Genomic DNA, 23268 nt, shown 5'->3' with positions numbered 1-23268 from the left:
CGGGAGGAGACAAAAAGATCGAAAGGAGATGAAAGAAAATACGTCAGTGTCAACTCCGGGAGGGGGGGGGGGGGGCGGCTGGGGGGGCACCTGGAAGAACGCGAAGTCTGTCTCACGTTAAACCGACTCAGCCTCACTCCAGCGTGTGAAAAGTCCCTGATTAGGTTTGCTTTATTGGTTCATTTCGCAGCAGCCCTTTCTCAACACTTCCTTTTGAAGTCTGCGTTTCTGCAGATTTCACCCAAGGGGATTACCCACAGTTCATAGCGGCGTGGCATGCCAGTAGAAGCCAGAGACGGCGCGCCTGTGTTCGGCCTTGCTGGGAAAAGCTCGATGATCGATCAAGCCGATTTATTTCTCAAATGTTTCATTTAGTCATGTGACCTCTGACCCTCCTGCTATTTAACACTTGTATTGGTTGTTTGTACTTACTGTAAAACATTGCATGCTCTCGCAGTTGTTTGGGAGCAGGGAGGAGGCTCCAAAGGGGAAATGATCATGGGGGCCGTGAGTGTGTGGGCGGGGGGAGGGGGTATAAAACCACTCACCCCCTCGGTTTGGAGCAACTCGTTCCGCACATCCGACTCAGGCCCACTGCACGCAGAAAGCAAGAAGCACACGTCATGGCACCTGTCCTCCGGACGCTCGTGCTTGCGTTCGCGCTCCTGCAAACGGCGCCGGCGGCCGACCTCAGTGACACGTGAGTAGAAAGAACAACATAAACGCTTGGTTTTTATCAACAGCAGCGTCCTGTTGTTGCAGCAGCTGCGTGTGATGAAGTAAAAAGTTGCGTTGTTCTCACTGAGGACCAATCCAGAGTCCAGTGGTTGTCCTTAAAAACAAGTTATGCAATGTGTTGATGTGCGTTGTGCGTCTCTTATCCAGACTGACTTCTCTGTGTGTGTGTGTGTCTCTGTCTGCACACAATTCTGCTCTGACCTGTGGTTTTGTGTGTTTATTGTGTTTTTTGCATAACGTTTCCATTAAATTGGAGGTTGTTTAAGTTCAAATACCACCACCTTCCAAATGCTGATTATTTTACCGCCTACTTAGTGGTCAAAGTACTCCCCCAGCCCCCAGCCAATCACAAGGTGAGCCTGGCCCATTGGCATGAGCCGCCTAGCTGCTACGTTAGCAGCATGCTAGCTAGAGCAAACCAAACAACCATAACCAATAATGTTCTCTGACGCTATGTTTTTGCTATTCCTATTTTTCCCATCTCTCCCTGCAGCGTCTTTGTGGTGACGGTGAGCTCCCGGGTGGAGGGGGGCAAACAGGAGACCCTGTGTGCTCAGGTCCACGGGCCCCCCAATCCCGTCAACCTCACCGTTGCCTTGGAGACGGACTCCAGCAGGACCGTCCTCCTCCAGGAGGACGTCACCGCAGACTTCTACCGCTGCTTCAGCTTCCAGGTGTGACCCAGCATGCATTGGGCTCTGTGGTTGGCGAGGTAGAGCGTAGTGGATCTAAACGGCCTTTACTGGTTCCCATGGTAACCCTCGTCCAATGAACCAGCACAGATTCTGCTGTCTCTTCTTTGGTTTCTGTCACAACGCCACACAGTTATGCAACTTTACTCTGCCCCCCCCCCCCCCCCCCGCCCCCTCACACACACTAGTCTGGCGTCTGTCTCTCTAGACAAAGATTGGTTTCTGCTGTGCACTCCGACCCCCCCTTTCTCACACAGCTCCGTCACCCGTTAACAAATGTGAAAGCAGCCATGTTCCTCTAGTTTCAAACCTCCAAACTTCATCCGCTGAGAAACTTTTAACCCCCTTTGCCCCCCCCCCCCCCCCCCCCCACACACACACACACACACTGCAGGTTCCTGTCGTGCGCTCCAGGACCGTGGCGACGGTCAACGTCACCATCCAGGGGGGGGGCACCCCCATCAGCATGGAGACCAAGATCAGCATCGAGCCCCCGGCCTTCATCCACCTGATCCAGACCGACAAACCCCTCTACAAACTGGGGCAGACCGGTGAGGCAACCGACCAATCAGGGAGCAGTGCCAGCCTCCTGCTGTCATACGTTCATCCGCTCATAGGTTCATGCGCTGCTCTGCCTAAAAACTGGTCGCCATGACTACGGCCCACGTCAGCACGCTCCTTCCTGTGAGCTTCATTCAGAAATACTAAAAAACATCTATCAAAGCACAACCTCAAATAAATATTTACTCACAAAACAATCTTTTCGTGAAGCGATGACTGACTCAAGTGAAAGAAGATATAAGACGTGTCGCCTCCTGTGAAGAAGAGTTTTTTGATGAAATCCTGAACGTAACCGTGGTTTGAGAAAGTCGAGTCGTCTCGCTTGTCTCCATAAAGAGGCCTGAGACACATTTAGAAGCTGGAGTGAAAACGAAAGCTTTCAGTCCACACGGACGAGCTCCACAAGGCGAGAAACATAAACCTGCCGGATGGCGTCATCGCATCGCGCCTGTGCAGCGGCGTCTCGTTGGTGATGTCATCGGGTTGTTTTGGCTCCTTCTCTGGGATTTTTCCACAGAAAACCCGTGAGACAAAAGGTCAGCCGCCCCCCCCCCCCCCCCTCGTAATGTAGGATCTAATTCAATGTGCTTATAAGCGCCTTACCCTTTGTAGGTATAGCTGTTTGTTTGACTATATTTAAAGGATACATTGTTTTATCATATTTAGAGAATGGATGGATTTTTTTGTATTTAGAGAATAAATTTGGGGTTTTTTTGGATCCAGAAGATTTGCAGAATAAATTGATGCTGATTCCTTTGTTTTTCCGTCTTTTCCTCAGTTCAGTTCCGAATCGTCTCCATGGACGTTCATTTCATCCCTGTGGATCGAGTGGTGAGTTTGATTCATTTATTTATTTGCATCTGTGTTTGTTGCCCTTCAAAACGCTGAGGATGATGGCGTGCGACGTGCGGCGTAATTCCGTGGCGGCCTGCTGTGGTTTCTGCGGCGCTGGGGTCTATTTCTGTGGAGGAGCGTGGGCGGGGGAAAGGAGGTCTGCTTCTGGATTCGGGAGACGGCGTGGGCGTGAGGCGCAGTGTGGCGCGCTGTGATAAACACGCTGTCAGAGTCCCTTTGGAACACACCGCGTCTGACCCAAACATCTGAAGGCTTCAGGGTGCGACGGGGGGGAGGAGCCGTGAAGCTGGAGCGCATCGGCATGAAGTCCATCATCAGCTCGGGGTCTCCTTTTGCCTCTGAAGGTCAATTTGAGACAAACTCCACACATTCGTTTGACTTTGCACCACAGGAAGTGACCGTATTCAGAGGCAGGCGGACATAGAGACGCCGCACACCTGTCAATCAGCGTGAAGTCAAGACCACCCAAAAACAGAAAGCCATTAAACAATGTTTTTAGATAGTAATGATAATTTTTAAGATGATATGTCTTTTAAGAGGAATGGATGGGTCAGATCAGATATCGGTTGACCATTATGTCAAAAATGAAAATATTTTTGCTGTTTGTACATCATGTTATATGCACTTCAATGATATATTGACTTAAACTAAACTAGCTACTAGTGTATTACTATAATACTGCTATGTGTTCTATGTCCACATTTTCTAAGTTATTCACTTTTATATAATTGTTTTCTTTTTCTCTTTCAGTACAATGTTGTGGCGCTCCAGGTAAGATTGACTAAAAGTTATTGAATGACAAACAGTCGCTTTCTGTATTAAACCCCACAGGAAGAATCAATGGTTCCCTCCAAGCTCAGCCAATGAGATTCTCCCCTCTATTCTCAACTATTACAGAAACATGTCTGTGGCAAAAAGACGTTTATTTCATTCTGCGTTGTAGTTCCTTTAGTTATCTTCACTAATGAACTTCACTTTACTGTTTGAAGTGAAGGTAAAAAGTCAACCTTAAGACTATGAAGGAACTCCACCGCAGTCACATGACTTCACGTTAGCGTCGCGGGCAAAATTATATTTCTTGGGGTAATTTTGCCCCCGATATCACGAGGAGAGGGGCAAAGAATGCTCCCATAATTTCCTCTAACAATAATTACAATTTAGTCAACTTGTTAAAAACACTGTAGCCGTAATAACCTGGTCCATTTGCCATTGAATGTGTTGGTTCTCCCCTTTGCGCGCGCGGGAAGAATCAAGCGTTAAAGAAGAAGTGGAGCGATTCCTGATCAGACCTGAGAGTAAATCCAGCCTCCGTCACCATCTCCGCCTCAAAAGAAGATATTCTGATTAGTTTGGGTTGGAGGAAGGTGACAAGAGAACCAACCACAGTTCTGGCAGGTCTCTCGAGGCACTTCAACATGGCGACAACAAACTGCCAACGTCATCGTACACCTGCATCCGCAAATTCTTCTGCTGACTTTATCAAGGGGAACGAAAACCTTAAGAAATACGTGTCAATTTGTCACCAGACGACCGAGCAACAAACCATCGCCTACAGTGAGTAATAACTAAATAAGTGTTCATTATTTTGAAATGATTTAGTTAACGTTAGCTAACGTCGGCTAGCTCTGATTAGCTATTTAACAAATGTTAGCTACGAAGGCACTCTAGCTAGCTAACGTTAGCTACTCGACAGAGTGCTGTCAGTGAGAGATGTTACCTCTAAGTTACTGCCATCCTGTGGTCAACAGCTAATTCTCTATTTGTGTAAAATACTATTATTTGAGTATGTGGTTGACTGGGTTTTCAAGGTCTAATGTTTTGTTCTTTGTTTTCACAGTAGCATGGAGTAATCCGCTCAATAACAAAGCAAACTGTGGAAGCTGTGAATCGGACGCAAAAATGCTCAAGTTGTTTGACATTGCTTCACATTTTGTTAAACACGAGAAACTACAAAGAAATACTAATAAAATTGAATGAGTCTGATTTATGTTTTCTGTTTGTTTCGTTTTTAAAAAATCTAAGAAAACACTTCTGCATATACACAAAGCTCAAATAAGGTCAATTTAATATTTTTAACAAAGGGTCAAATGTTAATTCAAAAAATGCCCCCAATACCTTATGAAATGCCCCTGCTTTACGTAAATTTCCTACCCTGCTTTAGGCTGTAAAGGATCTTCACCACGTTCACATGACTTTGCGTTAGGATGTAGAGGATCTCCGTGCATTATAGTAATCTGTACCTCTGACTTCACGTAGGATCCCAATTCAAACCGCATAGCCCAGTGGTCGAACAAGACGGTCGCCAGGGGCATCCTTGACCTCGCCCACCGGGTGATCCCCGAGGCGGCACAAGGAACCTACACCATCACCGCCTCTACGGACCAAGGAGAGCAAATCTCCCACAGCTTTGACATCAAGGAATACGGTCTGCAGCAGTCGTATGATGATAATTTATCAAAAAGTGGGTTTTAATTTCTATACATTTTCAGCTGTAATATTTGTGACTCTGTTTTGTTTGCTTTTAGTTTTGCCAAAGTATGAAGTAGAGGTGCATCTACCCGGGGTGATCAGCATCCTGGACCAAGAGGTGACGCTGAGAATCTGTGGAAAGTGAGTGTCCCACTTCAACCTTCAACATAGTGGCCCTTAAAAGTCTGAACTGAAATATTTAATTATCCTCCCTATGGTAACAAAAACGGAAATGATGCGGCAACTCCTGAGCAAATTCGTTTCATTTTACTAAAATTGCATAAATTATGATCATATTTACGGCCTCGACGTGGCTCTCAACATTGTGACAGCTGAGGTTAACGCCTAGTGAAGTGTTAAAGCTGCACTATCTGCAGTGACCAGCAGGGGGCGACTCCTCTGGTCCCATAGAAGTCTACGAGAAAATGATTCTCTCTTGATTTATTCCCTCAGTAAACATAAGTTTATGGTCTCAGTCTTTAGTTACAAGTCTTCAACACAGCATGATGTTCATTTAGTGAATGATGGTCCATGTAGTGTCACACAGACCATAAAGCAGGATACACCATCTAACCCCTCAGTCCATGTGTGGACACTTCCTGTCTACTGGTTGGCGATGGTCATAACTCAGGACAGCATCTTAATGACTGAATCCATTTGATATTTCCACAGCTTATTTTACTATCCTTGTGCGTTTCCCCTGCAGATACACTTATGGGAAACCTGTTATTGGTTCAGTCAAGGCAGTTTTTTGTAAACGGTTATATTGGTATTACCCAAGAAATACCCAACAAACGGACCCGTGCAAGACGTATGAAATGACTGTGAGTACTTCACATACAAACCTGTGACTCAGTGCAGATATGTTTATTTTAGTTTTAATTGACTAGTGTCCTTATCTCCTAGACGGACAAAAGTGGTTGTGCCACACAAACCGTGGACCTGAACGAGTTTTCTCGTAAGGGGGGGCACAATGCCAACTTCTTCGACCTTACCGCCGAGCTGCAGGAGTTCGGCACCGGTACGTCGATTGAGGGTCAGCCAGATGGTTGAAGAAATGGGCGCCTTTGATCCGTGTCATCATGTTTACTGTCACATAGGGGTCGTTCTGAAGGGCGAGGGCCGCAGCACCTTCAGCAGGATCGTCCGAAAGGTCACCTTCAAGGAAGTACCCAGTGCCTACAAGACCAGCATCCCATTGGAGGGAAAGGTAATACGTCTCATTGAAGACCAATGCCGTACCTGTGCGGGAGGAGGTTTATTTAAAACTTTTCTTAGCCGCAGGACAAATTGTCCCCAAAAGTATTTTAAAACCCTGAATGAAATAATGGACCACAGTGATGATATTTAGGCTCCCGAGAGGATGAATCAGTGTTTTTTTAGAGATTAGCTATTGTGCAACCTTTGCACACAACATATCTCAAGTGAATATTTCTAAACACATTAACTACTCACGAGGGAATGAACCCTTTAGCTGTAGACCTTTTTTTATAGCCACCATGATTTTATGTCCAACTGGAAGTGCTGGAGATTTGTTAAATCAGGAGTATGTTGGGCCTCTTTACCGCCTGTTCACAGGTGAAAATGGTTGGTGCAGACGGAAAAGCTGTGGCCAACGAGGCGGTTTACCTGTTCCACGGCAGCCACCTGAACCTAACGCTCACCACGGACTCGAAGGGCGTGGCTTCGTTCTCTCTGGACACGACTCTCTGGACGGACACGGTGCATCTCGTGGTTAGTCGCTGTTTTTGTTCAGAAGAGTCAATTCGGTTCCTGTTAACAAATCACTTTGTTTTATCAATTATCCATCAAATCCACGTTCAAAGTAACTTTCAACCATGTCGACTACGTTGGAGCAAACAACACAGTTAATGTTAATGTAATAATCAGAGTGACCTTTTCACATCTTTTTTTTTTGGCGCTTGCGTCAACAGGCGACTTCCAGAAAGGAGAAGAGCACCGAGCCCGACATGTACGGTATTCACATCACGGCCGACCAGCGGGTGGCACCCTTTTTTTCCAGGAGCAGCAGCTTCCTGAAGCTCGTACAGGTGAGCGGGAAGTTGGCCTGTGACCAGGACCAGGAGGTGCGTGCTCGCTACATCATCCAGGGGGAGGAGCTAAAGAAGGAACAGGAAGTCCTGGACTTCTTTTACCTGGTGAGACTCTTGTTGTTGAGGTGTGTTGTCAATAAAATGGAATCCCTTGAATCACACATTTTGAGTGTAAAACAATGTATTACCTTCCTGCTTTTAGTTGACACGTATGTTTAAAGCTCCCTCTGATGGGAATAATCTACTTGTAAATGTTCATTCTTTCCACCTATAATTATGTCATATGACTATATTTCTTAAAATTATTATTAAAATTAATGCTTTCTATTACCTGTGAAGGAATCATCCATTCCCGACCTCATGTTTTCGTCTCATTTCCAATCCTTTTGTCTAATTTCAACTCTTTAAAAATGAATCTGCCTCTTATGTTTTTTAATTTTTTAGGTGATGTCCAGAGGTGGAATTGTGCAGCACGGTCGAGTCCCAGTGGCTGTTAAAGCAGGAACTGGTAACTGACTGGTTAATGAAACCCGTGAATGAATCAAATAATGTCAGTTAAGAAAAAAAAACTCAGTGCTCAGGTTCGAGGACAAAGATCTTAACTCCACAGCGTACTTTTTTTAATATGTCGTGGGAGAGAGAGGTTTTGACATTTCTTTTCAACTCTATCAATGAGGAAATGACTCTACTTCTGTGTAGTGACCAGCAGGGGGCGACTCCTCTGCTCCCATAGACGTCTATGAGGAAATGACTCTACTTCTGTGTAGTGACCAGCAGGGGGCGACTCCTCTGCTCCCATAGACGTCTATGAGGAAATGACTCTACTTCTGTGTAGTGACCAGCAGGGGGCGACTCCTCTGCTCCCATAGACGTCTATTAGGAAATGACTCTACTTCTGTGTAGTGACCAGCAGGGGGCGACTCCTCTGCTCCCATAGACGTCTATGAGGAAATGACTCTACTTCTGTGTAGTGACCAGCAGGGGGCGACTCCTCTGCTCCCATAGACGTCTATGAGGAAATGACTCTACTTCTCTCTTGATTTATTCCCTCAGTAAACATTGTAGACATGAGTTTATGGTCTCAGTCTCTAGTTTCAAGTCTTCTTCAATACACCATGATGTTAATTTAAGTGAATGATGGTCCATTTAGAGTCACGATGGCAACAGCCGTTATCAAAAATGGCAGCGGCAGAATTGCAGACCTCTTGGCCTCATAGCGTCGGTCCACAAACCGGGGGATGACGTCAGCATGACCACGCCCACTTCTTCAATACAGTCTACAACTTGAACATTTAAAATGAGTATATTATTTGCGTTGTATATGTTTTAGATGAGGTCTCACGCTTCGTTTTGCCTCTCCGTGTTTTCTGCTTCAGTGAACAAAGGGGAGGTCTCCGTCTCCCTCCGTCAGGTCACCGGTCTGGCGCCCGTTGCCCAGGTGGTGGTTTACACCGTGATGCCCGGCGGCGAGGTCGTGGCCGACAGCCACAACTTCCACGTCAAGCTCTGCCTCAATAACAAGGTACCGCCCGAATGACCCCGTGTACGCAATAAATGACTCGTCCAAGAAATGTTGTCCATACAATTCAATGCATTTCTCTACTTCTGATGACGCTGTCGATTAATGACGCAGCGTTTAACGTTCAGAGTGTAATGAAGCTGATGAGGCCATCATTGATCTGTGGTCATGGGACATTGTGTACAACCAATCAGTGTTTAGATGAAGAGGAGAGGGTAGCTAGCAGCTAATGGCTAACCAACTACGGTTCACTTTGGTTACATTATGGTGCGTTCAGGTTCTGCTCTGGGAAAGTGAGAACATTATAAATAATCTAGGGCTGTCAAATGATTAAACATTTAAATCAAATTAATCAGAATTTTCTGTGGATTAATCACTATTTGCAATACACCTTAATCCTAACCATTTTTTCTTTCTGAAATGCATACCAAAGTTAAATAACAGGACACAGATACATAATTATCATTATTATTATCATCATTATTATTTTTTTACATAAATACATGTTATTGATATTTGACTTGGTTTAATTCATTCCAGAAAATAATCAAATCAATGTCATTTGATAAGTTACAGACTGATTTCCCTGCATGGCTCTAGAAGGGTCTCCAGCCTCTGCAGTTTATTCCACTCTGCTGCGGTCGGCAAAACGAGTTTGTGCTCCTGATGGTCCAGGTCTGCGAGGACCAGACATGTCAACCCTCCCGATATTTCCGGGAGACTCCCGAATTTCAAAGTCCCTCCCGAAAATCTAACGGACCGACCTTTAACCCGAATTTCTCCGGATTTCCACCCAGACAACAATATTGCTCCACCATCCGTCACTGGGCGCGCCGTTTCAGACCGAACAATAATAAAGGTTACACCTTGAAGTCAAGCGCGGCAATTAGAACGGAAAAAGATGAGACTGGCGCTGCAAAGAAAACTGCTAGCACCCCCCCCTCCCCCCCCCCCCTCCCGGTCCACAACATTCAGCGTGGACTGGCGCAAACTACTTGCGGAACCTGACGGCCTGACATATGCCTGCAGGTGGCAGTAATGTGTTGTATAGGTTGAACTGCATTCCCTAGAGGACGAGGCACTTTCCTGACCTGAATAATTTTTCACACTGCGCAAGCGTGAAATGTGTTAAAAAAATTGACGTAATTAACAATAAACAACTAATTAACGTCGTTAACACGCTATTTTTGACAGCCCTAAAATAAACACAATTATAAAATAGAAATGAGATCTTTTCAACTTCCTAACACAAGCTCTAAACACATTATTATACAGTATTAATTAAATTAAATAAATCTTTATCATTTGAAGAATTATAGAAAGAAAATAACGCATTGAGCCAATAATGCAAAGTATAGATATGATGGTATCATCAAACATCTGCTTCTGCCACTGAGACCATCAGTAAAAGACATACATCTTCCCCTCTTTCCTTGAGTGCTGATTCTGAACCGTGACGACTCAGACTAACGGGCCGGTGTCTCCTGTGCTCAGGTGTCTCTGAAGTTCTCGTCCCTTCAGGAGCTCCCAGCAGGGAGGACCACGCTGGGTCTGCAGGCTCATCCGGGCTCCCTCTGCTCCGTCAGGGCCGTGGACCTCAGCGTCCTGCTGCTGCAGCGCGAGCAGGAGCTCACCGTGGACTCGGTACGCCGCCGGGTCGCCGCTCGCCGCGTCTCAAACCATTACTTTGTTCATTGACTTTGTTCATTGAACGTGTCTCTGTGCAGATCTACAGCCGGCTGCCTTTACAGAAGCTGTCGGGATATGCCAGCGATGTGAGCGACCCGGCTCCCTGCTTCAGGTGGCCAAGAGCAGAACCTGAGATGGTGGACGACGTCTACAGCATCTTCAAAGTAGACGATTGTTAATCTGGGTCACTTCAAACCATTCTGTGGACCAAATCCTCTTGCTTTATCTAGATGGCTCCACTTATTTTTGTTCTTTCCCCTTCTAGGAAATAGGGATCAAAATTGTGACCAACTCGGATGTGAAAAAGCCTCATAACTGCGACGAAGGCCCTTTGCTTCTCTATGACTACGGTACGTTCTGCTGCCCCTCCCCCCCCTCGTACTGACCCCAGAGCAGGAAATGATATACTATGAACTTTAACTTAAAGATTCGGAAAATGGTTTTCCAGAGATGTTTGAGGACGTCTTTATTAGCAGAGCTGAGGCTGGAAAGACCCAAACGACCAAGGAGACCATTAGAGTGCCTTCCACTGAGACCTGGATCTGGGAGATGATTTGTGTAAATTTGGTTGTGTAATAATATTATTTTCATATCTACTATCTACTGTCATATCCCTAGTCGAGGAAGGCGGGGAAGTCATGCTATTTTCAAGGCTGCTCATGAATTCGGAGACGGAGATGAGCGCGGGGGAACAGAAGGACAAGAAGGAGGAGGTGGTGGTGGAGAAGAAGGAGACAGTCAGGACCTTCTTCCCTGAGACTTGGATCTGGGACCTTGTTCCTGTGGGGTAATCATCACGTTTTTCTTAGGTAGCAGCTCGTTGTTTAGCACCATTAGCTTCTAACCACCAACCCAACGTCTTCTTTAGAAGTCATGTTCAGAGAATACAAATTCATTTCCACCACTCAGGGTTCTTAATAACAGTGAAGTCAGATATTCATGAGTTAAAGCTGCATCCTCACTACTGACCAGCAGGGGGCGACTCCTCTGCTCCCATAGACGTCTATGAGGAAATGACTCTACTTCTGTGTAGTGACCAGCAGGGGGCGACTCCTCTGCTCCCATAGACGTCTATGAGGAAATGACTCTACTTCTGTGTAGTGACCAGCAGGGGGCGACTCCTCTGCTCCCATAGACGTCTATGAGGAAATGACTCTACTTCTGTGTAGTGACCAGCAGGGGGCGACTCCGCTGCTCCCATAGACGTCTATGAGGAAATGACTCTACTTCTGTGTAGTGACCAGCAGGGGGCGACTCCTCTGGTCCCATAGACGTCTATGGGGAAATGACTCTACTTCTGTGTAGTGACCAGCAGGGGCGACTCCTCTGCTCCCATAGATGTCTATGAGGAAATGACTCTACTTCTGTGTAGTGACCAGCAGGGGGCGACTCCTCTGGTCCTATAGACGTCTATGAGGAAATGACTCTACTTCTGTGTAGTGACCAGCAGGGGGCGACTCCTCTGCTCCCATAGACGGCCCCCCCTCGAAGGATCAAATGCTGTACTATTTCTCTTTTTTTTCATTACATTCTTTAATTTGATGACTTTTCGACGGATGAAAAGGAGATTCTTTAGGGCGGGGCTGCACCCTGATTGACAGGTCTCTACCAGAGACGTATTAATGGTCACCTCCTGTTTACTGGTGGCAAAAACATGGCAACAGCCGTAATCTAAGATAGCCACATTTCCAAGCTCAAGGTTTCATAACAGCGATTGGTCCACAAACCATCGGGTGTCGTCACCATGACAACACCGACTTCTTGAATACAGTCGATGGTCCACACACACTGGGTATCCCACCTAAAAGTTCCTGGGAATCTTCGGTGCTACTTGAACCTTTGTTCTCATGTGTCTCCACAGGGACAGCGGCTCGGTGGACGTGGAGAAGACGGTGCCCGACACCGTCACCAAATGGGCCGCCGGGGCGTTCTGCGTCTCCTCCGTGGGCTTCGGCGTGGCGCCAAACGCAGAACTGACGGCCTTCCAGCCGTTCTTCGTCAGCCTCACCTTGCCCTACTCCGTCATCCGAGGGGAGGTGTTCACCCTCAAAGCCACCGTCTTCAACTACCTGTCCAAGTGCATCATGGTAAAACGCCAAGGGGATTTAAATGGATGGAACGGCGTGGTCTTTAGATGAAACTCATTGTATCTACATCACATCTAACGACACACACACACACACAGCTGTAATAAACCAGCCGTGTGTGTGTGTGTCTTGGTAGAAATAGTGAACAGACCTTGTGATGATGTAATGATGATGTCATGATTGGCATTTTACAGGACATTACGTGTCCTTCAGCTGACGCTTTTATCCAAAGCGACTTATGACATGTCATGTGTCATGTGACGCCTGATGATTCATCAGCGTATTATCGCCCGTCTGTTGTCTGCAGGTGAATGTGTCGCTGGCCGAGTCGGACCAGTACGACTCCCGGCGCTGCGATGGCTGCCGGTACCGAGCGTGTCTGTGCGGCGAGGAGAGCCGGACCTTCTCCTGGGTCCTAACGCCCACCTCTCTGGGTATTAAAATAAATAGAGATGCCTCCGTTCCATTTCATATTAATAAGAACTTATGTTTTGTTAAAATATTATTCAACTCTTAGGTGAATTACATATTTATTGCATCTTTCTTTTGGGGATCTGTGAAAAGATTATTTTTATGACCCCACAGGAGAACATCAATATAACTAGTGATAACAATACAATCATATTATTAAGTATTATAACAATTGTTAGAAGTCTTAGCAGCTGATGGAACTGACAAAGTCATATTTCTTTTTCTGTGTGAGTTTTAAATGGATAACAGTGTTTTTATTTTACTGCTAATCACAGACAAATAGTAATCATCATTTATCTAAGTTAAACATTCTTGAACATGATTCGTTGATGTGAACTAATCACAAGAGCTTTGTTTAGTTTGTTCAATCACACATAAACTAAACAAAGATTGTTAAGTCCTTTCATTTAAAGGAGGAAAAGACGAAGCCCTGATCAATGAATGTCAAATTCTGCCCCCTAGCCCCCCCCGACCCCCCCTTAGAGGAACGCTGACAATCACTTGTACTAACAAGTCAGGTAGCGTCTCTGACGAAACACTCGGAAACCTCCACCCTCGGGGGGCGGGGGGGGGGTGATCCGTGCCTGTCCTCCGTGCGAAGGATTGTGCAGCTTGAAGGGGGGGGGGGTGTTGTGTAATAAGACAACAAATAGAAAGTAATGAGGGCGAGTAGGATGGGAGACGAGAGGATGGGGGACGGAGGGGGGGGGGATACAAACAGAAGAGAGGTGATGGAGAATAATGAGCGTGAGCCGCTTGCTTCCATTGCCTCCGTGCAACATGTGACCAAGTGACGCTGTGTCTCTGTGTGTGTCTGTGTCTCTGTGTGTGTCTGTGTGTCTGTGTCTCTGTGTCTCTGTGTGTGTCTCTGTGTGTGTCTCTGTGTGTGTCTCTGTGTGTGTCTGTGTCTCTGTGTGTGTCTCTGTGTGTGTCTCTGTGTGTGTCTGTGTCTCTGTGTCTGTGTGTCTGTGTGTCTGTGTGTCTCTGTGTGTCTCTGTGTGTCTCTGTGTGTCTCTGTGTGTGTCTGTGTGTCTCTGTGTGTCTCTGTGTGTGTCTGTGTCTCTGTGTCTGTGTGTCTGTGTGTCTCTGTGTGTGTCTCTGTGTGTGTCTCTGTGTGTGTCTGTGTGTCTCTGTGTGTGTCTCTGTGTGTGTCTCTGTGTGTGTCTGTGTGTCTCTGTGTGTCTCTGTGTGTCTGTGTGTCTGCGTGTCTGTGTGTGTCTGTGTGTGTCTGTGTGTGTCTGTGTGTCTGTGTGTCTGCGTGTCTGTGTGTGTCTGTGTGTGTCTGGTTGTCTGTGTGTCTGTGTGTGTCTGTGTGTCTCTGCGTGTCTCTGTGTGTCTTTGTGTCTGTGTGTCTCTGTGTCTGTGTGTCTCTGTGTGTGTCTTTCTCTGTGTGTGTCTGTGTGTCTCTGTGTGTCTCTGTGTGTGTCTCTGTGTCTCTGTGTGTGTCTCTGTGTCTGTCTCACACAGGTCAGGTGGATCTGAAGGTCAGTGCTGAGGCCCTGAGGACCGACCTGCTGTGCGGTAACGAGGTGGCCGTTGTCCCCGAGGCGGGACAGGTGGACTCAGTGGTCCGATCCCTGCTGGTGGAGGTCAGTGAATGTTAGAAATGAGTAGACAGGAAGTGACACGAGCAGATAAGTCCGGCCCCCCCTCGAAGGATCAAATGCTGTACTATTTCTCTTTTTTTTCATTACATTCTATAATTTGATGACTTTTTGGCGGATGAATCCACATTTGGAGTTTCAGTGAGCAGCTCAGTGAGTGATGGAGACTCAATGGAGCTCAGGTAAAGATGCACCTGGCTTTTTTCCTTTTTTAAATGAAATCTCGTTCTTAGGCTGAAGGGACGCCACAGATGGCCAGTCACAACGCGCTGCTCTGTCCTGAAGGTGAGCGCTCACCAACAACCTGTGTGTCCTCTTGACCCTTTTATTTAACTTTGTGTCAACACATACAAAAGTGAAATATGTGCTCAAAACTATTTCACATCTGGTCAGAATTTTAAAAAGCCTGTTGTGTCCTCCTCCATTACTCCAACAAAATGCAATGTGTTATCACTGATCTTCTGAACGATATGCTAAGCTGTGGCCACGCGCTAAGCTGTGGCTACGTGCTAAGCTGTGGCTACATGCTCAGCTGCGGCTACATGCTCAGCTGCGGCTACGTACTAAGCTAATCAGCTGCAGCCAGTGGCTTCATTCTTACCGCGTAGACATGAACTTCTCATCCAACTTGAGCAACAGTTGCTTTAAGTCTTCTTCGTGGGTCATTAATGTGCCGTCTGCTCTGGGGGGGGTCAGGGGGGCCCGTGGAGAAGAACGTCTCCCTTCTGATGCCCGAGGTGTTTGTGGCTGGATCGGCCAGGGCCTCCGTCTCTGTTGTGGGTATGTGTCACTTCAAGCTCCTCCAGCTGTAGAACCAGGACCCCCCCCCCCCCCGTGCTATAAGATGGGCCTCTGCCTCCACAGGGGACCTGATGGGCCGGGCCTTGAAGAACCTGGACCAGCTCCTGGCCATGCCGTACGGTTGCGGCGAGCAGAACATGCTGCTGTTCGCGCCCAACGTCTTCATCCTGGACTACCTGAGGAGCACCAACCAGCTGACGCAGGAGGTTCAGAGCCGCGCGACACGCTTCCTGGAGGCCGGTGAGGGACTCTGAGGTTTAACCTCTGAACTCTGAGTAGTGACGAGGCTTTTTCATCCTTCATCGTGCTCTGATCACATTTTACTGTCAGAGCATCAGGCCATGATGTGTGTGTGTGTGTGTGTGTGTGTCAGGATATCAGAGGGAACTCACCTACAAGCACGACGACGGCTCCTTCAGCGCTTTTGGGAAGAGGGACGAGTCTGGAAACACGTGGTCGGTGAACAGAAGGACGACAACGACTTTAATGTTCAACACTAAAGAATCCTCACTGTTTCAGTTAATGTGACTTTTCACTCATTTAGACTGATTTTGTACTGGAGTGTGTGTTAGTAAGTAAGTAAATCTATTTAATTCAAAGTAAGAAATGATTATCAATGCATTCCATTATTTTATTAAAGCAGAAATACTCCAACTTTACAGTTGTCATAATAAAATATGTAGCAGAATATGATCATTTATATAACTTGGGATAAACTGCGGTTGCATCATTGGTCCGAGAACATGAGGGAACATCTTATTTAGAACGTCGCTGTCCAACCTCACACACACACACACACACTCTCACACACACACACACACAGTCACACACATAATTTAATTGACGGTGAGTCTGCCAGAAAATATTAATATATATTTGCATTTAATGGGCTTACAGCTCAGTGCCTTGGGGGGCGTTGTGTGTGTCTATCACACACACACACACACACACACACACACACACACGTGCATCCAGACTCCCTAACAAGGAAGAAAATGTGTTTTTTGTTAAAAGAAGCATTGATCAATATTCATATTGATCCATCTGCAGAGCCTTTTGACCTTTTTTAAGTGGAGCGACTCAAAGGATTCATGCTCAACGACTATAATGTGACCCCCCAGGCTGACCTCCTTCGTGATGAAGTCCTTCGGGGGGGCGCGGCCGTACATCTTCATGGACGACGCCCACATCGGTGACGCCCGGCGGTGGCTGAGCCGCCTGCAGCGGCCCAACGGCTGTGTGCGCTCTGTGGGGAGGCTGATACACAACGGCATGAAGGTGACGGACACACACACACACACACACACAGACAGACTCACACACAGACACAGACACACACAGACACACACACAGACACACACACACACACACAGAGGAAACATCCCAAATTATTGAGAGCAACTTTCAATCAAAGTGTTTTCCTGAAGCGGAGGAACATCTAGAAGCAGCTAACGGCTAACGGCTAATGACCAACAGAGGCTCCCTTCAGGTACATCGTGATGCGTTCACGTATAATCGGTCAAATGTAGTTTTGGTTACGATGAATGGAGATCACATGAATATGAAATAGATATTGGAGTGAATTAAGATCTGTTGGACTAAAAATAATTATTTCCTAGTCATTAGTTATAATTACTATAAAAATTAAACATTTAAATTAGGGCCGGGACTCGATTAATCTAAAAAATATTAATCTAATTAATTAGAGGCTTTGTAATTAATTAATCGAAATTAATCGCATATATTATACATACAAATATATGACCTGAGAACAGTGAGAAGTCATTTTTTTCACATGGATTTTTATTTTTATTCAACCAATTCCAGTGTAGCAATAGCATATTTAGAAATATAGTACTTTCAGAAATTCAGGTAGCCTATAGGTAAGTAGACCTTCTGTAAACTATGTTTTTTAAGTAGACCAATACTTTCAAGTACATTCAGAACATTGGTTATTTTTTCAGACGTGGTCTTAGTTACCCTGGTCCTTAAACCAGTCCTCTGGTGCAGTGTGGGTTGGGTGTGGGTCCTTGTACGTCCACGCTAGCTGCTAATTGTGTTGCGTTGAGGTGATACTTGAGGCTCGATGTGAATTCCTTGTTGCACAGCTTGCACACAACCACGCTCTTATCGACGCTTCCATCCGTGTGTTTATTATAAGAAGATTTCCCATTCACGGGGCCACCCGACACGGTCTCGTCAGCTTCTTCGTTCATGTTCACTGTGGTTTGTTGTTGTCTGAAGTCATGGACGCTAGTTGGTGCTCCAGTATAATCGGTCCTCCGAAACTCATCCAGTGAGAAACGTTCCGCGGGGGAAAATATAAGTGTAAAAATGCGTAAAAAATGTTTAATGTGTTATTTTTTGTGTAATTAATTCATCTTAATTCACATTGTAATTAATTAATCGTAATTAACGCGCTAAAGTCCCGGCCCTAATTTAAATGTATTTCTGGGCGTTGAAACGATGTTCGGGGTGCGATGTAAATAAATACTTTGATCCTTGAGGAGCACATAGATCTGGATCGGTTGATATTGAGCGTTCAGTGGCTCAGCTCAGATGGCTTCTTCAGTGGAGAGAAGAAGAGTTTCCTCCCCCAGGGAGGAGTAGTAGTAGAAGAAGAAGAAGAGCGCTCACATAATCAATCGACTAGTTTAAAGCGATCAAAGGCGTCCAATCAGCAGTAACGGAGCAGAACGCGTCTCCTCGTCTTTTATGGGCGTCTCACTGATGCCCCAAAATACTTAAAAATGTGGAAAATATCGGATGTGTGATTACATGAAAATGTGATTATTAATTATTATTAATATTATGGATTCAGCTTCAACGTGATGAAAAACTTTATAAAACGCAACAAAAGCAACTACGTGCCGCCAGAGACTGGCCCAAAAGGCCGTTGGTTTCCATGGTAACGGAGCTGCTTGTTCCTCAGGGAGGAGTCAGCGACGACGTGTCGCTAACGGCCTACATCACCGCCGCTCTGCTGGAGCTCCACGCCAAGGTGAGTCTCACGTCGTCCTCCTCCTCCTCGCTTCAGACTGGTCCCTGACTGGCGTCTCTGGTCCCTGACACAGGACCCGATGGTTCAGGGGTGTCTGACCTGCCTGAAGGAGGCCATGTCCGACCAGCTGGAGAACCTGTACACCTCCGCCCTGATGTCCTACACCTTCGCCCTCGCCGGAGACAAGGACGCGAAGGCCGTGCTCCTCGCTCGCCTACATCAGAAGTCCAGCACAGAGGGTGAGGCCTCCTCCTTCCACCTCGTCTAAAGACCCTCGTAGTGACCCATGCGTTCCGTTGGCTTTTGGATCGTCTTTATTCTCATCATGTCACTTGTATGACGGCCGCTCGTATCACCATCTGCAGCCTGTAGAACCTCCTGCTAAGGATTCCTCACTAACCTTCTAACGGAATGCGCCCCGTCCGCCCGGCAGGTGGCGGCCGCCATTGGAGCAGAGCCGGGGCTTCTGGGAAAGGTCCGGACTCCCTGGAGGTGGAGATGACGTCCTACGTGCTGCTGGCGCTGCTCTCCGGTCCGGCCGTGCCGGGCTTCGGACTCGAGTACTCCTCGGACATCGTGCGCTGGCTGGTCCAGCAGCAGAACCCGTACGGGGGGTTCTCCTCCACGCAGGTAGGCCCGAGAGCAATCCTAACCCCCCCCAGGGCCTGACCGGCGCCCCCTGTGTGGGAGGGGCTTGTGATGGTGTGAATACGAACGGGAGACATGTACTGTAACCATGACAACACCTTCCAGGCGCTGTCAATCAAACTAGTTTTGTTTCTTCTCATCTTGAATCCTTCATGTTTCTGTACATTTTAACGTTTATATTATCATCCGCGTCACATTGCAATGGCTTGTGGGTAATTCCCTAATGCTTCCCTCAGGACACCGTGGTGGCCCTCCAGGCTCTGGCCAAGTACGGCGCCGCCACCTACAGCAAGGAGGGCGTCACCACGGTGACGGTGACGTCGTCGGGGGGTCCAAGCCGGGAGTTCACGGTGGGCGGGGTCAACCGGCTGCTGTACCAGGAGGAGGAGCTTAGCCAGCTGCCGGGGGAGTACTCGCTGCGGGCCCACGGGCAGAGCTGCGTGCTGGCTCAGGTACCGACCCGGGGGAGGAGCTACCTGCACAGCGCTGACAAAAGGCCGCGTTTTATTGTACCTTCATCGATGCTGATTACCAATAATGTTGTTTATCAATGCTCAAATCTGTTGTTTTTAAATATTTTGTGATGAAGGAAAAGAATCGACATTTCTTTATTCTTGAATTGAGTGGCAACACAATAAGTTTTAAACTCTTTGAGCTCCATCCTCTACTTGATGATGTGGGCGATGGAGTACTGTGATGTGCTGGGAGCGTACGGTTGGTGGTTTGAATCCCAGCTGCTCCGTGTGCCAAAGTGTCACTGAGCAAGACATCTGACCCCCGAATGCTCTTCAGGCAAAATGTAACGCATGAGTTATAATGCAAGTTAAGTCGCGTTGGATAAAAGCCTCAGCTAAATGACACGTAATGATGTCATTGATCAGACTCCGCCTCTAGTCACTATGGTGACCTGATTGACTGTTTAGTGTCCTCTGGGTGGATAGAATCAGTTTTTAACTTTTTGTTGCTTCCAGCAGCATGTTTTTTATTTGTAGCAGTTTTTCAAAAAGCCTCATGTTTACTTTGATAAAGGTCACCGGTTGGTTTGTGACGTGTCCCCACAGGTCTCCATGCATTACAACATCCCTCCTCCACCCGATTTCTCCGCCTTCAACGTCTCCACCTCCGTGATGCCCAAGTGCAACATCAGCCGGCCTCAGCTGGTCCTCTACGTGCACTTCAGGTAGTTGATTCACATTCTGCTGAATGAACATATATTCATATACACAAGTGTGTGTGTGTGTGTGTGTGTGTGTGTGCAGGTACCAGGGCAGGAGAGAGGAAACCAACATGGTCATCATCAACATCAAACTGCTCTCTGGATTCATCCTGGATCAAAGCTCCCTGAAGCTGGTGAGCCTCCCGACTCCCAACGTCCTACTTTGTCTTCTTCTTAACGTGTTTTACGTCCTACTGTCTTCTTCTTAACGTATTTAACGTTCTACTCGGTCTTCTCAATATTCTGACTGTTCTGCAGCTGAAGAGCGACCGCTCCATGAAGCGCGTGGACGTGGAGGAAGGATTCATCAACATCTACTTAGACGGGGTACAAAGCGCCAAAACATATGATTCGTATCGATAAATGTGTCCCGTTGTCTGACGTCCTCGGTTTGTTGCAGCTGAAGAAAGATGAGACGAAGGTCCTCAGTGTGACTGTGGAGGAGGACGTCGCCGTGAGGAACCTGAAACCAGCTGTGGTGAAAGTCTACGACTACTACCAGACCAGTAAGATGTCCAACAACCTGCAATATCTTTAATATTAATGTAAAAACCTCTGGATTCATTGAGTATCACCAAAGATCCAAGTTACAGATTACCTGTGAACACAACCTAATGCTAAAATGTTCTCACGTTCACAAAGCAGAGCCTAAACGCAGGATAATAGATCTGAAGTGAACCTCTGTGGGTTAGCCGTTAGCATCTTGTTGATCTAAACACTGATTGGTTGTTTGAGGTCACGGGACCAGAGGAACATCAATGATGTCATCACCAATGGTTGTACTGAATATTGGAGAAAACGCATTTACATTCTTTCTGCAGACTTCAGAGCTTTGACGTTGACTTTTCCCGCCCTTCAGTTAGCTTCCTGCTGGGTGTAAAATGCTAAAGGTTTTGTACTTCCTGTTGATCTGATGTGTGAGCGGCTTTGTTTCCAGGCGATGAAGCCGTCACTGACTACACTTCCCCCTGCGCCCAGTGTAAGTAGTACTTCAAAGTACCATATTTAGAGCTAATGCTAACAGATGTTAGCATTCATGTGCTAACAAGCAGGAAAGGAATAACAACTTTACCCATTTTCCAGATGTTTTGCTTTCAAGTATCACAAGCAAACGAATATTTCATATTTGCAGTGAATGTTTTGAACGTTGTGCTTCCAGACGACGCAGAGAACGAGCTGTAGAATCCGGAGCCAACAAAGAAACTTCCACGTGTGCTTCTTCTTAGAGAATATTTTTCCATTTCTTCTTTTGCTTTGTGATTTAAAGACAAGCAGACAATGTTTTCTTTCTCTCTCTTTAATAGATTTGACAAAATCCACATTATTCAGACAGAGAACCAACCCCAGTCTGGTCAGAGTATTGTGTGACAGGATCTACTTTCTAGGCATAAAACAAGTCCTGTTTGTGTGTTGTACCACTTTAAAAAAAAACAAAAGGTAGATCCATACATCACTACCATTTGAGATGTACCTTGACACACTGACATAAATGATACAAATGTGTACTCATCTTTTAATAAACTACTGTTCCATTTCAATAGCAGTCATTATTTCATTTTTTCATTCAGGCAGCCTCTTTACAGTAGATTTAAGTTTCCTTTTCTTAATCACAGATCACCAAGGTAACGATTTAACAGCCTTGCCAGTGATAAATAGTTTGGTTTTGGGAAAGCCGGGGTGGGGGGAGGGGACAAAATATATTACGATTGTTCCTTTTTATTTATTTTTTTAAGAAGTAAACATGTCACTATCTCAGGCACCACAACCATAAATAATAATAATTACTGTAGCAACACACTTCCACATGCTCAGAATCACAGCTCCAGACCGATGGATCGATACCTGCAGGTCACACAGTGGGGGGGTTACATCCATCGACCACCTTTAACTCAATGTATATTACACCAAACTTCCACAGCTGTTGGCATCATTTTTTTTTTTCATCGAAATTAAGACTTTGAGAAACATCTTATTTTATTTAATGGAGTTGCCACGTTAGCGTAGCCTAGCATTGACCTGTTTATGCTTCATTCAGAAAACAAGCGTTTTATATCGGTATCATGTCGTTATTTCGAAGCCGCTTTTCCATCACAGGAACATGAGGTTGTTGTAGGATCAGAGTCACGTGGCCTGTAAGAGTTCAGCCCGTTTGTCGCTCTCTGTGAAGCCGACTACTTGTTGAAATTGATTTGCTAGCCAAGCCTAGCTTAGCACAAAGACTTTGTCCCACTAAAACCAAGGAGGAGAAACAATTCCGTAGCTGCTCCTTAGACCACAGATGTTTGTAGTCGCTAAACTGGAGGAACGCTTCTCCAGAAGAAGTTCTGTACGGTTTAAAGACAAAATACAATTTAATAGTGATAAGCGAGAATAGCTAGCGAGAATAGCTAGCGTTCAGGCCGCGTCATTAGCATAATGCTAACATTATGCTAGAGGGGTTCAAGGTTACTAGGAGGGACCCATTCGACAGAAGCTTTAACTACTTTGGATCAGGCAGATTTCTTTCCCCAAAAAGGTGCTTCATAAGTGTTTCATTGTATAACAAAGCGCTGACGTCAGCGTGGTGGAGATCTGACCTTCTGCTTCTCACACCTTTTGATTGAAACTACCTGGATGACATACTAGTCTATCTGAACAGTCAAAACTAAACATTGGCATTATGTCATTTGGCAATATCCTCTATTAAGTAAAAAAAAAGAAATAATTAGGGCCGGGACTTTAGCGCGTTAATTACGATTAATTAATTACAATGTGAATTAAGATTAATTAATTACACAAAAAATAACACATTAAACATTTTTTACGCATTTTTACACTTATTTTTTGCACCGCGGAACGTTTCTCACTGGATGAGTTTTGGCGG

At 46.1% G+C, this 23268-nt stretch overlaps 1 protein-coding gene across 1 annotated transcript; it reads left to right on the top strand.

The window, feature by feature from the left end:
- Window positions 1-545: 545 nt before the first annotated feature.
- Window positions 546-22341, top strand: LOC119212471 (alpha-2-macroglobulin-like). Its single transcript, XM_062561002.1, has 36 exons — window positions 546-700; window positions 1232-1412; window positions 1825-1981; window positions 2770-2822; window positions 3597-3617; window positions 5103-5271; window positions 5372-5456; window positions 6022-6139; window positions 6222-6336; window positions 6416-6525; window positions 6894-7049; window positions 7250-7474; window positions 7814-7877; window positions 8746-8891; window positions 10383-10532; window positions 10616-10741; window positions 10843-10927; window positions 11196-11364; window positions 12439-12664; window positions 12972-13098; window positions 14603-14724; window positions 14973-15024; window positions 15436-15519; window positions 15604-15780; window positions 15914-15995; window positions 16662-16818; window positions 18473-18541; window positions 18615-18780; window positions 18975-19171; window positions 19426-19641; window positions 20251-20369; window positions 20449-20539; window positions 20664-20732; window positions 20806-20911; window positions 21343-21384; window positions 21565-22341. Exons 1-36 carry the CDS (start codon window positions 624-626, stop codon window positions 21585-21587), a joined length of 4332 nt encoding a protein of 1443 aa, XP_062416986.1. The 5' UTR covers window positions 546-623; the 3' UTR covers window positions 21588-22341.
- The last annotated feature ends 927 nt before the right edge of the window (window positions 22342-23268 follow it).

Source organism: Pungitius pungitius, chromosome 3 (genome assembly GCF_949316345.1).
Source record: "Pungitius pungitius chromosome 3, fPunPun2.1, whole genome shotgun sequence".
NCBI lineage: Eukaryota > Metazoa > Chordata > Actinopteri > Perciformes > Gasterosteidae > Pungitius > Pungitius pungitius.
This window is presented reverse-complemented; position numbering and strand designations above follow the sequence as displayed.